This window comes from Bactrocera tryoni, chromosome 1 (genome assembly GCF_016617805.1).
Source record: "Bactrocera tryoni isolate S06 chromosome 1, CSIRO_BtryS06_freeze2, whole genome shotgun sequence".
Classification (NCBI taxonomy): Eukaryota; Metazoa; Arthropoda; class Insecta; order Diptera; family Tephritidae; genus Bactrocera; species Bactrocera tryoni.
The window spans coordinates 70,052,050-70,067,065 of NC_052499.1; the positions used below are offsets into that span (position 1 = coordinate 70,052,050).

The 15,016-nt window shown below is 39.3% G+C and overlaps 2 protein-coding genes across 2 annotated transcripts in view; one reads left to right on the forward strand and one right to left on the reverse strand.

The window, feature by feature from the left end:
- The window catches only part of LOC120776499, a 159,686-nt gene that overhangs the window by 58,061 nt on the left and 86,609 nt on the right, over window positions 1-15,016 (forward strand). The window lies entirely within an intron of this gene.
- Window positions 12,201-14,516, reverse strand: LOC120776502 (serine/threonine-protein phosphatase 2A regulatory subunit B'' subunit gamma-like). The gene is made up of 3 exons (XM_040107200.1): window positions 14,001-14,516; window positions 13,144-13,930; window positions 12,201-13,009 (listed from the first exon to the last, which is right to left on the reverse strand). Exons 1-3 carry the CDS (start codon window positions 14,437-14,439, stop codon window positions 12,919-12,921), a joined length of 1,317 nt encoding a protein of 438 aa, XP_039963134.1. The 5' UTR covers window positions 14,440-14,516; the 3' UTR covers window positions 12,201-12,918.

Here is a 15,016-nt window from a genome sequence, read left to right on the forward strand (position 1 = left end):
TTATTCGGATCAACTTGAGCATTTAGCACAATATACTAGAGATGTTGTATAATTAGATAAGACAATAATTTGTTTTTTTTTTAAGATCCATTGAGATCCATTTTCGAATTTTCGTTTTTTTCACTTTTCTTTAGTAGGTTTAAATAACACCGGTCAACAAAAAATATATTTTTTTTGGGTTTCTGTTCTCATGCTTTGATTCTGATTCTAGACATTGAAAAACACTTAAATATTAATCTTTAGTTCTTTAAGTTTGCTTTTGGCTGATCTACATCGATAAATATATTTGGGGTTTAATACGAGAGAGCTCATATGAGCATAAAAGAAATACAAAAATATGCACTTTTAGACAGTAATTTCTTGTTATTTACATGTATGTATTATTGTTTATCACACATCTTGAATAAAACGACTCTTGTATCTAAAAAAAAAGTTTTCTAATTATAATCTATTGTGAAATTGTAGAAAAAATATAAAAATCAGTCTTTTCTGCTTAAAAATCGAAAAATTGCTCTAATTTCTACTTGAAAGCAAACTATAACCGGAAAAAAATGTTTTTCCTTATATTTTTTGTCATAGGAGAAACTAAAATTTAACATGTAGATGTCAGACCCAAAAATCGTGTTGACCTGTGTAATCTTTCCTCCTCAAAATTTTCAATAAAAATACAGTGTTTTCGCACCTAATTTGGTAAAAGAAAAAAACTGTACAAAATGAAAATTCCAAAAAACTGCTTATTTGCATTTTTCAAATAAATTTTGAATTTATATTCAAAAGGTGTTAATACAAAGGTTGTGGATATTTTCTTTATCTAAACCTTTTCCAAATAACTTCTTTCTATGGAACTCGTAGTATTGTCGAAAGACGAGATAAGCCCTTTTTAACCTTGAAATTTAATTACGCCCCTCACTTCCTATTCCCGACCTCAGATTGCCTGAAAATTGTTGTTGTTTTATCCTTCGTTTCGAATGTATTTCATCTTACTATGAGTTATATTTTTGCTTTCAAAACCCTACGTATTAACTTGTTCACACCAAAATTGGTGTAGCTGTTTTATATGTACATATATAAGAACGGGTCGCTTTTTTCTATAAAATCACATGTGCGGATATTGTTGTACGGATCAATCTAAAAAACTTTTCCTAAGAGACTATGGATCTTAAACTCGCTCTTATGTGCATACATACAGTGGGGAGCAAAAATAAGTACAAGTTTGTGCTTCGTGTCTTTATATCTGCTCCAGTACAGATGTAGCAAAAAAATTTTAAGAAGCTTTTTATCCCTTTAGTTCGTTATCAATTCCGAATAAAAAGGTTAATAATATAAAAAAATTAAATATCGAATTTTAAGAAAAAAAAAAAAACAAATAAAACCGAACAATCTATGTATATGTACTCAATTTTGCACCTTACAGAAACTTTCAGAATCTTTCAGACTTTTATTGTATTAATCCATAACCCTTCATTGCACAAAATACTTAGTACAAGGTTTGGCATACTTTTGACTAAATATTGTATAAATTCATATGGAATGCTATGTCATTATTGCTATACCCCTTGCCAAAACTCGTACAGATTAGCTGGGGTTGATCGATGTTATTGTAATCTTAATTTGACGATTGAGATCAGGATTTTGAGCTGGTCACTGCATAAATAAGACATTTAGTTAAGCAAGCCATTACTTCAAGATTTTGGATGTTTGTTTTGGGTCGTCATTCTATTGAAATATGACTTCTTCTTTAAGACTAACAAACCTTTTTCCACAAAATCCGCTATATGGTCTACAAAACATGCAGTTTCTTCATTATTCCATTGAATTTTGTGCAGACGGCCATGACGGTTCTTCCACCATACTTCACTATTCGTATGACATGGTTCCTTTGGATGGTCTCCCGAATGGCAATGCCAGAAATATTGTTTGCTAACTGGTTGAAAATAACTAAATATTGATTCGCCTGACCAGATTACAAGCTATACATACAGTCATCTACTATCTAATTTTGGTGCTCTCTGCTGAATTACAACTGTTCCTTAACATTATATACTCTCAATGCAGGTTTTTTGTTATTACCGCTGTGATATTGTCATTGTCGAGGAGTGCTCTTCTGGCATTTCATTTACGAAAAAGCTTATCTATTTCTATAAATGCGTGTTTTGGTCTCAAGTGTTTATTTATTTTTGTTCGTTTTCTGTTAAGACGTGCGTCAGCATCCGCAAAAGTTTTACTGTGTCTCCTGACATGTGAAATGGTTACGTTTAGGTCACCTTTTCACAACGGTTATGACCACTGATTGGCTTATTTCAAGCACCTTAGATATCATTCGTGTTAAAACTTTCTCTTTTGATGACTATGTTATAATACTCCCCTCAATGTGTGTTGATATCTTCCTGATTATTTTGAAGTCCAACGAAATAAATGAATTAACTATTAAAAAAAAACTTTCATTTAAAAAAGTTGTTACCAAGCGCATTAAAGCATAATAATAGTTAAATGTTTTATTTATGTTTTATTTAAAGTCATGAACAATGTAAACTTCGATATTTTTATTGAATATGTAAGGGGTGCATAGTTGAGTACATGTGACGGAGCACAAACTTGTACAGGTACTCATTTTTGCTCCTCACTGTATGTGTTCATACAATTTTTGTAACAGATCTAAATTAATTTCAATTTATGTACAAACATTCCTTTGAAACTATATATTTACTTATATTTTGAATCATCAGTAAAATCTTTAATGTGCATAAACTTGATTTAGACGTGGCAAAATCCACTAGAAATATAACTCATAATAGAAAGTGATACTCTTCGCACGCTTCAAAAATTCTTGTCATTCATTTCGCTTTGCACCAAATAACCAAAAGTAACTGCTTTTACTTGCACTTACGAACCTTTCTTACTCTTATTTTGGATGGCTACGCGCACTTAATCCCCATTTTATCAGGCCAGTGCCAACGCCAACACAACAACAGCAACACTTACAAAGCTGTCACTATGCAGTGCAAGCCAAAAGTTTTTAACAAATGTAAAATATGTATTTTATTTGTGCATTTCCGCATAGTTGGCTTGGCAACAGCGCCACACCACGCTCCGTCAGCGCCGCCACGCCGCCATGTAGCCGCTCTGCTCTTGTGTTGTTGTGCTGTGGAATGTATAAAATAAACTATAATAATTGAAGTGAAAAAGTGAGCGTCCGGAATATTCCGGAACAAAAAACAAGAAAGCAAAACACAAAACAGGAATTAAAAAATAAAAAAATAAGCAGAAATGGCAAGCGTGTACAATCACATATAAAACAATAAATAGTTGAACGTTGAACTGCGCTGCAGCGCGTGCGGCGAAGTGCAAATTGTCTGGTAAACCGAAAATTCTAGTTTGTTCATTTTCATTTTTCAGCGAATTCTTATTATTATCCTTTTTTCATTACCCTTTCTCCGCTGGCATGTTCCGCCCCAATTACTCGACTGCTTGCAGTGTTGCCACCGTTTTGCTGTTTCGCTATTTTGGGTTTTGCGAGGAAGTGCATCAATTTAAAGTCGCCCGCACGGTTCCTCATGCCGAAATAATACACGCGAATGACACTGTCAAAAGAAGCGTTGTGAGCGCTTGTCCGGCTATGTACATGTGAGTGTGTATGTGCGTGTGTGTGGCGCCTCATTTAACTTCGTTTCTCATTCCAGTGAACGCTGTGGCTTGCCGGCGCGCTGTGGAGGCAACAGCAGTAGTGGCAGCCGCCGGAAGTTGTAAAGCTGCCATTTTGTCTGTTGCCACACGTACACACACATAGACAGTTAACCACACTACTGGATCGCCATAAAAGGGTGTAATGTGCTCCGTTTCCCGCTCAGCCACCGATTTTCGAGCAATAATTTGCCTCGGTTTAACTTTTCACCCAAACTTTGACGCTGCCCGCGGCTTGCCGCCGACCCATCGCCGACGCTTGTGCTGCTCCACGCGCGCCACACTTCATTTAGTCAGTCGCAAACGAAAGGAAGGACATTCAAATTGCTGTTGTTGATTTTGTGCAGCTTTTTCCTGTTTCGCTGTTTCTTCTACTTTCGTTGCTCATATTTGCGCGCCGAAGGCATTCGATCGAGTTAGCCGGCGCTTGCCGTTCGTAACTGTGATGGCGTGGTGTTGGTTTGTGAGTTGGCTGAAATTCGCTTTTTAGTGTGTAGCAATAATTTATTAAAGCATTTTCCTTTCCACAAATGAAGCCAAACGATACAAGTATTGCGCAATAATAACGGAAACGAAATGTGAAAGAAGAACGAAAAGTTATAAAAACTGTAACAGCGGAGAGCTGGCACAATAAGCGTGGTGAAGCGGCAGCAACAAAACCCACAATGTGGAAGTAATATGAAATGGAAGAAGAGGCGCGCTGCCAGTAATGGTAATCGAAACGAAATTGTAACTAAAATGCAAATACAAATGAAACAAGTAAGCAATGGTACAGGCAAGAAGACCAGTCTTTTTTTTTTGTGTAAATGTGAGGTTAGTACAAAGAGAGCATCAAAATGGTGCCGATGGAGTTAAAAATAAAATTAAAAGTGGTATAATGAGTGTTGTGCAACACTCGCTCCCTCTTTCCTTCACAAGCGAAGGTCGATTTTTTGTTGTTACAGCACATATTAGTTGATAACTTCAGGTAAATAATTCAGATATACTTATATTCTTCTTATTCTTCTTTATTCGCGAAGACACCGCAAAAGCGTGCCAGTCATTCTTCGTTTTCGCTATTTGGCGGCAATTGGAGATGATTTTTCCAACGGTGTGAATATCTCTTCCTCTGCTTTCCTTGGACGGGCACTGCGTCGAATACTCTCAGAGCTGGAGTGTTTTCATCCATTCGGACCACAGATAACTAGCCACGGAAGCCGCTGTCCCTTAATTCGTTGAACTATGTCAATGGCGTCGAAAATCTCGTTCCATCGACAGCAGTATTCACCGTTGCCAATGCGTAAAGGATCATAAATCTTTCGCAGAACCTTTTTCTCGAAAACACGTAACGCCAAGTCATCAGATATTGTCTTCGTCCATGTCCATGTCTCTGTCTCAGACGGGGATGATGAGTGACTTGTAGAGTTTGGCCTATATTCGTTGAGAAAGTACTTTACTTCTCAAATGCCTACTTAGTCTGAAGTAGCACCTGTTGGCAAGAGATATTCTGCGTTGGATTTCAAGTCTGACGTTGTTGCTGGTGTTAATGTTGGTTCCAAAATGGACAAAATTAGCTACGACTTTGAAGTTATGACTGCCAGTGACGAGGGAACCAGTGACGAGGAAACCAAGTCGCGACTGTTTGTTTGATAACAGAAGATCGTCTGGAGAAAGCATTACTAACGGCGCGGTTGTTGAGGCCAATGATATCAATATCATCGGCGGACGCCAGCAGCTGTTCACTCTTATAGAAGATTGTACTCTCTATTCAGCTCTGCAGCTCGAAATATTTCTTATATTAAGTATGTATAGTTGTTAGAGCTTTGGCTTAGATTAAGTTAGGTTATGAGATCGATTCAAACAGGGATCCCAATTAGACAGCTTAGAAAGCCGGTTCGTTGTGTTACCTAAAATTCCTTTATAATAGATCATAATACTCTTACAAATCGACAAAGCGCTTTGACGGCTAACTTCAGTTTCTGCTATGTCTTTTGGTTCGCCGAAGGCAAGCCCGCCGAAACGTTTCAACCTCAGTCTTGCAAAGTCTGAAGGACGGAACTGATTGTGTAACAGACTGTGTAGATGTTTCCACCTAACCCTCCTTGATACAACTTTGCATCGGTAAAGATTTTTAGACTAACCACATAAATGCCTATTAAACAATTTCCTGTAAAAACCGTTATGATGGCCCTAAGATTAACTTTGTTAAGGGCAAGTAATTCAGAACTTCTCCTGTGTTCTACTCTAGCCCAAAAGGATAATGCAATCGCACCGAATAGGGTCGTCGACTGGCGCCTCCTAAGCCACGTGAGATCCATTGATCCAGTGCCAGAACGCAAAATGCCAATAGAGATCCCACTCGGTCCCATTCCAATGTAAACGGAGCAAAAGCGCCCTCTGTCCAGCTCGTCGGCTTTGCAGTTGCCAGCGAATCCACTGTAACAAGGCACTCAAACGAGTTTGATGATTAAGTAGCTTAAAGCTACTTCTAGTGAGTATAGACACTCCTTGACTAACTTTGAGCACACATTTAGCGAGCGCAATGCTAGTATTGCCATTCAGCTGTCGGAGTAAAAGCTCACCGCCCTAAAATTGGTTGCACTTCATAGGACTGCGTCTTTTGCCACCTTAATAGTAGCCACTTCTTTCTGAAAAACCACAGTGATCCGGTAGGCTAAAGCTAAGATTGACGGAGAGCTGCCACACCAACATTCCTTTCTAACTTCAACCCGTCCTCCCTATCCAAACATCATTCGTCGGTATGTGAGCATAGGAAATGCAGCCAATAATAGCCTCTGCGACGCAGTGGTGCAAGTTTTCAGGAATGTAGTTGAAGAAGAAAAGAATTTCGGAGAGTCCTAATTCGGACCCTTCATAAACTCAGCGTCACTGAGGCTTAGAGCGCACTTTGCAGCAATGAATCTGCCAGGTATGTGTAAAATGGCATCAAGTGTTATTGTTCGTGTAGTCTTGTAAGCTTGAGATTGAGCTAGGGGTAGTATCGAGAATATTTGATACAAGCGCACATTATTATCGTAAAAAAATTTCAATAATAGTTCTCGCAAACGGACCGATATAAAAAACGAGTCACTGACAATGAGGTTCACTTATTCGGTATCAGTAAACTTGGCATATTACGGTCCGATTTCGACAATTTTGGACGTCAGATGGCACAAGGCACTATTTGCGCGAAATATTATTCAAATATATGTATGTATATCCATTGGTGCTTAATTTGCCAACTGTAAAGTGAAATAATTAGAAGGAACTTAAAATTGTGGCGTACTACCTATGGATTGTAGGCGTGGTTCTGGTCCAATTTCCACTAATTTCACAATTTAACATGAGGATATTAATATTATCGTAAGCATAAAATTAGTAGAAAAATATCAAATAATTTTCGACTTCCATCACGTCTACAAAGTTTTACTCCCACTTCCACTGGTCCACTTGCACTAACATATGTACATCCGCATACACAATAAATTTGCTCCCAACTACGTTATTTGCAATCGGCTACTCCTTTACGATTCACCAACACTCGAAGCTATTAAGCCTCGCCATCATAATGCTTAACAAGTCAAATTGCAGTACTTTGCTAAATACCATGACTCGGCACAAACACTAAAGCAAAGAGCATAAAAATAAAAAACAAAAAACAAAAAAAACCCCTAGCGAAAATTAAAACTGATAAAGTTTACAATAATAACAACAATGGCAGTTAAAACTCATCTGTTGTGAGCAACCACAATAATAACGACTTTAACATTTACATACAAACTAATGCCTTGTAGCTGTTTCATGGCCGACCGCCCAGCTGTTGGCTCAAACACTCCCCCACACACGCCCATGCTACTTTAACCCGCTTATGCGCATCATATCGGCTGACTCATGTAGATTTGTTGTACACGCTCATAAAACAAAAACTTACCAGAATAACTAACCAAAAGTACAAAACCGCATGCCACAACACAACAAGAGCGTTGACTGCGTGGCGCTTTGGAGGCAGGAGGCAAATGTCTACGTCCAATTTCGGCAAAAGCCGAAGTGATTTTTATTTTGCTTTTATGAAAGTTTTAAAGTGTTGGTTGGACATTTCGGCTTTTGAATCTTAAACGAATGGTATTTTATAGGCCTCTAGGTCGTTGGGAACACTGTTGATATTGTAAGCATTATGAAAGTTCACGTTCTGTAAAGAATGTGTTTAAGCGCTTCGCCCAACTTATGATCATCATAATCGGTCTACTAAGTGTATTACTCGCCACATCATATCAATCCTGAGATCCAGCAATAATTGTTGTATAATATTCGACCGAAGAGACCAATGAGCAATCAATGGCGACCGTTATTGCAACTTAATAACCAACTATTTAATGCCTGAAATTGAAGTTGGTTTCAACAAAACGCCACCACTGCAATGGATTTATTGAGAGAACACCTCGGTGTGCAGATAATTTCACGGTGGCCGGTCGATTGGTCACCATGCTCGCGTGGTATCACACCGTCAGACTTTTTCCAGTGGGTGGCGAACAATAACGCTTCGATTCAGGACTTGGAGCAAAACTACACACGTTTCGTTGGCCAGTTACCAGTCGAAATACTCGAACGAGTCATCGAAAATTGGACTCAATGAATGGACCATCTGAGACGTAGCCGCGGCCGACATTTGAAAAGGGTAATCTTCAAAAGCTAATTGCCAAAGAATGTTGTTTCGAATGGTAATAAACATCCCCAACTAAATTTGAAGTTTCTGTGTTTTTTCTTAAAAAAAAATAGTTAGCTTCGAAAAGGATCAGCAATTATATATGTTATTTTTTACATATGGGTCCAAGATTGCGATGAGGGTGGGTCTAGGAGTACACTCTTGGGAACTTTTTAGGTTTCTGCCAACTGCAGCGTCTTTCTGGCGAAAGTAGTTGTCATAAAAGCAGCATTAGACTACTGCTCCGTGGCACAACCTTCTTTAGAGTGACGACTATACACTCTGATAGTACAGCAGCGATATTAGTCTTCAGTTTGCTGACTGTGCACTCAAGACTGGTGAAAGGATGTTTGGATTCCTCACCTCCATCAACGAGTTATCCTCCGATTAGACTGGTTTAGCTGCCTGGCTGCAGCGATATTGCAGGAAACTTAGGCTGATGAACTTGCTGGGACGGGTATGAGCTCCTCTGGCTTCTTGTGGTGCACTACTGATTGAGCCTCAGACTAAATCAACTAACTCTGGCCAACTACTAGCAGCTGCGCGATGGCAAAGTTCTTCTGGCCGAAGATAAATCATAAGAGATCCATGGAGCTCTTCGCTCTCAGGAAGGTCAAAGGATGCAAATTTCAGGTCCAAATATTATCAAAAAATCGTTTTCAAATCGTTTAAAAACTCATTCTATTCACGCAAGTGAGGAAAGTTCTCTGAGCGCCATTCACTTGGGAGTCGCCAGAAATGATTCCTATGCAAATGGTTCAAGCAGCTCACGACTTCCGGTCATCATCTGGGTAACCAATAAACAACCGTTTGAAGGCGAGCTAAAGTGAGCAGGCGAAACATCCCTCCCCAGAGTTGTGTGCTGGGTTTGGGACCCGCAACGTAAAAAACACCCACAATGAAAAGAAGGAAGCAGGCTATCTTAAGAAACACCATTTGGTATGTATGGTTTCTGGAAGTCTCAATCCACCTACCTCCCCAAAAACAAGTTCAAATAAATACATGTTGTTTGATATGTTTGAAGAGACAAATTATTATGCCGACTTTAGGCAGAGCTCCGTTGCACTGAGCCAAACTTTTGCCGACGTCAACTGAGTAAAACACACACACACACTTCTCATAACTTCGAGAGTTTGTATGTAACGGGTCTAATCCGCAAACGGTCATTTCGATAATGAGCGCGCCAAAAATGCAAATCGTAGAGAGAGAGCTGCCACGCTGAAGTGGTGATTAGGGTAGGAGTCGACGGCAGCGGCGGCGGCGAGTCAAACATGGTGAACAAATTTGAAAAGTGAACTGCAAAGTTGCAATTTGTTTGTTGTGAATAAATTTCGAGTTTTTCCGTATGCACGTGAGTGTGCACACATTTTAGTTATGCAAAAGCGGAAATCCTTGAGGATTCAAACTTTGGCTGCAATTCCGCCGGGCTTGAGCTGGCTGGGCCAACAGGAGTTGTTAATGCATATGCTGGATTTCCATTTGCCGTTGCAAATGAAAGTTTGGCCGGCGCAGAAGTGCACAGGAATTAACAAACACACACACACACATGAACAGACATATAAAAACAGTTGGACACATTCCATGCGAAAAGCAGCAGATAAAACCCGAATGCGGCCGCCTCCACGCTGACAAACGCCAAACGACAGCACAGACAACAAGCTAACCGAGCAGACAGCCAGACTGCCGGACCGACGGACAGACGGACCTGTCTAACAGCCAACCGACCAAGCAGCGAAGACACGCGAGCGGCGAAGGAGAAAATGAACTGTGCGTCAAGTGTGTGTATGACCGAATGCCGAAACGAAATGAAAGGCGGACAGTTAGGAATGCAGAAGGTCGACAGTGGACAGCGGACAGCAGTTCGCGGCCAGTTGATTTGCACACCTATTCACACGCCCATCTTTCTGTAAATATGTCACATTTGTATGAATGTAGATATGTATAAAGGTGTGTGCGGCACCTGCCGAAAAAATTATGTGGAAAAATGTATGTTTTATAAATGTTTTCGAGTGATGGTGTGCTCCGCTGCGGTGCGGAGGTACGGTTCACTTACAAGCTCATCCTCGTGTGTTAGCATTTTGCAGTGAAAAAAAAATATTTTTTGTCCTTGGAGATATGCATTTGCATACGTATGTATGTATTACGGTGGATACTTTTGTTCAAAAAAGGTTTCGTGAATATTATTAGTGTTTTTTTTGCTCAAGATGTTAAGCAACTACCTTCAATGGTCATGAATTAGAACAAAATCTGCTTTCCGCGCGAGATAAAAGTTCGTAATTAAAGTTTCAAAAGGCTCAAATGACAAATTCACAAGAGAATTGTTAATTTTCCATAAAAAATTCAGCCGTAAAAATGCAGTTACGAAAAATTTTATGCAAATATTCATTTAGAGGTTAGATTTTCATTTGCATTTGACGTCTACAATAAAGCATTGTAAAGCGGAGAAGGATACCAAATATAATACCGGACTTGTAAGTAGTCGGCTTTCTTTTTTCTAGACACTCTTACCACAGAGTGCTTCCATAACTTGAAGGAAATGAGAAAAATTGCTGATTGATTCAATGTTCATTTTTCGACTAGATTATAAATGGATCTACAACATATTTGGTATCTAACTTAAACTACGGATCACTTAGTCTAATATAACGGGACTCGGACTGACAAATGGAACGACTTAAAGCATTTTACGTCGAGATCTTAAATTGAAAGCGTACAAAATACAGCTTGCAAGAACTAAAGCCGCTCGATCTTTCCAAGCAAAATCGCTCCACTTTATGGCCTCTTGAAAATTTCGTCGTTTTCGAGCCAAGTTATGTTCAGCGATGATGATTGACTTTTGATCGAAAACGTCGGTCAGTGTATGATATATATAACTGAAATTAAGGGATAATCCTTCTCTTATAATGGTATGTCTGTATGTCAAAAAAGGGTTGAATCGGACCGATACTTCCCTTAGGCCCTATATCCTAAAAAAATACATATTTTCTTCTCCGATTTTATAGTCGTCTTCGACAGCACGAAAAGGAACTGTCTCTATGCCGCTATATCTCAACTTGGTATCCTGGCAAAGCTAGGAAAGGGTCTCTCCGAACCGTTCAATACCAAACGAGGCTGCACACAAGGAGACTCCTTATCGTGTGACTTCTCCAATCTGCTGCTGAAGAAAATAATTCGAGCATAATGAACTCTTCTCCAAGCAGTTTCTGCTGGGGTGTTTTCGTTGAAATCATCACTGCAGTCACCTGCACGCCGACCAGACTTCGGATACAATTAGCTTCAGACATGCACTGACCACCATTCACAGTGAAGCCATAAACACCTTCACCGACTCCCACTCAGTGTGAATGGCGTACTTGGAGTCATCCATTGCAGAAGACGAGCTCGAATTGACGCGAGAATCGAGAGTTAAGCTCCTACTTATCTAGCATCGACCCTGATATATCAAATATGTCCAGGAAGCTAGTGCTCACATGACTCTAGCCTCCTTTTTGCATGCCCAGCTAACCCTACACATCTGACACTCCTCTGCCTATGGTCCAACCCCATTGAAACAGCACGTTTCCTGGGCGTACCGCTGGATGACCTCGATAACTTATCTGAATCTTACCATCCTAACGGGAAGAAACGACTGGCGCGCTGTTGTTAACTTGGCTATAACCGCATAAGCGGTGTCTACGCCAGTAAAGGAGAACAAAAAAATTATGTCAGGCGTCGAACTGTTGTATTGTATTTAAGTACGTAGTATGCATTTAATAATTTTTATTAGCAGAAAATTATATTATTTTTAATATGAATAATAGTGTATATTTAAAATGTAATGCGATTTATAATTATTTACAATTATTTTAAAATTTGCACTAAAATTTTAATACTTAAGCTTTAATCGTATAACATCTTTAAAATTAACATATTATTTGAGCGCGTAAAAGACAGGTGATGTTGTTGTGCATGGGTTTGAATAAGCCTCACATACACAAACACTTAAGTACTTCAAAACAAATTAAGATAAAAGCTACTTAATAGTCAAAACTAATATGCAGCGCGCACAATGGCGCATTAAATAAAATAAAACAAAACACTAAAAACGTAAACGGTACACGCGTGGCACAAAAGCCGGTCGGATTTTAATTTTAACTTATGAAAAATAACTAGTTTCACCGCTGCTACGACCGATAGCCACAATTTGCGCTGGTACTAATCCGGTGGCCGTAGCTAATCAACAAAACTACAAACAAACAGAAATACTTTCATATAAATAATTACTGCGTAGCGTTTTGCTGGAATGTTCATTGTTGTTGTTGTGTATAAATATAATCACTTAAGAGTAAATGTCGAAACTACACCTTTTCGATACTTATTACCTGCTTAGTGAATATCCTAATAATGGCAGCACATTACATATTCAAAGTCTTATTGTTCAAGCGGCACAACGCCGTGCTACAAGTGATTGCTCTGCCTTTCAACTGTGCTGTCTGCATAGCCCATAGCCTTAATCTAAAGTCGATTTACATAATATCTTAGGCTTATAATTAAGTTACTATTTGAATGCGTTGAAATTAAACGTTATGTGAGCCGTCCTCACGATTTTCGTATGCCCAGAACTTGTGAAATTCTATGAGTATAGACACGACAGTTTCCGCTTGGCCACTGCAATGACAAAGGAAATTGGAATAAATAGCAGGAAGAATGAAGCTTAATTAATAAATGATGACAACGTGCTGTTGCGCCAGCCTTAGGGAATGAGAGTAGATGTCACAACCGCACACACATGCACTACGTACCAATTGATTAAATCCTGCAGCGTAATTTTGTATGGGTCCTTAGACTTTACCATGTCGAATATTTCATCCTTCAAATCTTCGAAGTTCACCGCTTCCGCATTAACCGCGTTTATTTGCTCTTGTATACCTTTGAAGAAATAGTGTAGCGTTTGCGCCGTCAAGTAGCCTTTGTGTTGCACATCCAATATACGAAAGAGATAATGCAGCGATTGCGGCTCGTGTCTATTGTCAAGCGCCAAAACGAAATCGAGAAAAGTTTTATAATCCATTTCACCATCAAAAGTACGGCATTCATCGAAAACGCGATCGAGAAAGACCGACGTCAGTGTGCCAGAGCCATAACCGGCCAACTCCTGTTTGCTCAGCATGCCATTATGGTCTTTATCCAAATTTAAATAGTTGCCATAAACAGTAAGCACCGACGGCATAGAAAACCAGTTTTGCTCCTGCGACTCTTTTGGCGTTTCCTCATCGCGCAGTTCTAGCAATTCGGTGAGCAGACCCGACGCGAGTATGTCGCGTATGCGTATGCGCCCTGTATGTAATGGATCCAGAAAGAAGAAAAACTTTTTCACCACCGTGCAGACATAGAAACTTTGAAAAGAAGGTTGCACGCAACTGCTGATCTGTGTTAATGTCGGTATAATATCAATAATATAATTCTCCATATCGATTTCGCGCAAATAACCTTGGCCGATTTCATCGTAGAGCGACAGCCCAATGCGACCCTGTGTTAGCCACACTTTACGCATTGTATAATTGAAGATGGAAACGATTTCAACTTTACCTGCAAAATATCGTAAACATTTGTTAGGCACAAAATCACACAAACACTCGTGCGCCTTGCATCCACTTACCTGGATACATGGAATGGCACTGCAATTTGGCGTAGAGACGTGCAGTCAAATATTTGCGACATTTAGTGCTCACTGCCTCCAGCAACTTTTGGTAGTCATCATAACAGATGAGTTGCTGTCCCACAGGCGTTACTTGCGTGCAATGTTTCTCCAGCAAAGTCCACAATGCGCCGAGCTCATCGTTATCCAGTAATTCTTGTGAGCGTTTCTGTAGAAAGAGGGATTGTGCTTCTTTGCGCAGATTTTGACGCAGCGCATTGTTTTGTGGCGGTGGCGCATGAAAAAATTTCGGTATCGTCGAATAAGTGGGATGTAGCGTTTTGGCTGGTACCTGCAATGGCGCATCTGCGTCGAACTCACGTAATTGCTCTTCAGTTGGTTTTTCAGTAGACACTTCGAGATTTTCAAATTCTTTCACAATATCCGGATCGAGTTCCATTTTATACACAGATTTTGGCAGTTTTGTATTAAATTTTGAAATGAAACTTTTACGTAAAATTCACTTTTATCACGAAATAAAAGTAAATAAATATTCCAGTGCACAGCTGATTTCGCGGAATGTCAATAAGCGTATAACGTCGAAGTCGGCATAGTTGTTGCCTGCGCAACGAAATAAAAATAATGACGGCGCGCAAGGTTTGCAACTTGGCTAACAGGGTGTAGCCAACAAAATTCTGATATTTTTAGGTATTTTAAGAGAAAACAATTTGGTTGGTTTCTATTTTGAAACGCTTAGGTTATACTCATTTGAGTTGAGTTTTAGCAGCGAACGTCCTCTGTTATTTATATGATTATAAATGACAGAAAACGTTGATTATTATATTATATACTTTTCTTTAAATTATATGCAGAGTCGGTTGCACATAAAAAATAAACGAATCTGTGGGTGTATATTTCTTTACATCGAAATTAGCATTATTTTTATCATTTAACACTGAAAATGAACAATTCTGCTATTTTCTTGTCCCCTGGTGTCAAACTCTGGTGAAACTCGCTTATAATTTGTCTGTGGTGAA

Excerpts from the sequence above, each read along its gene's own strand:
- LOC120776502 (XM_040107200.1), bottom strand. The coding sequence starts at position 14,439 with ATGGAACTCGATCCGGATATTGTGAAAGAATTTGAAAATCTCGAAGTG. Across the intron at positions 13,931-14,000 it reads GTGCCATTCCATGTATCCAG|GTAAAGTTGAAATCGTTTCC; the intron begins GTAAGTGGATGC and ends GATATTTTGCAG. Across the intron at positions 13,010-13,143 it reads CTGCAGGATTTAATCAATTG|TGGCCAAGCGGAAACTGTCG; the intron begins GTACGTAGTGCA and ends TTGTCATTGCAG.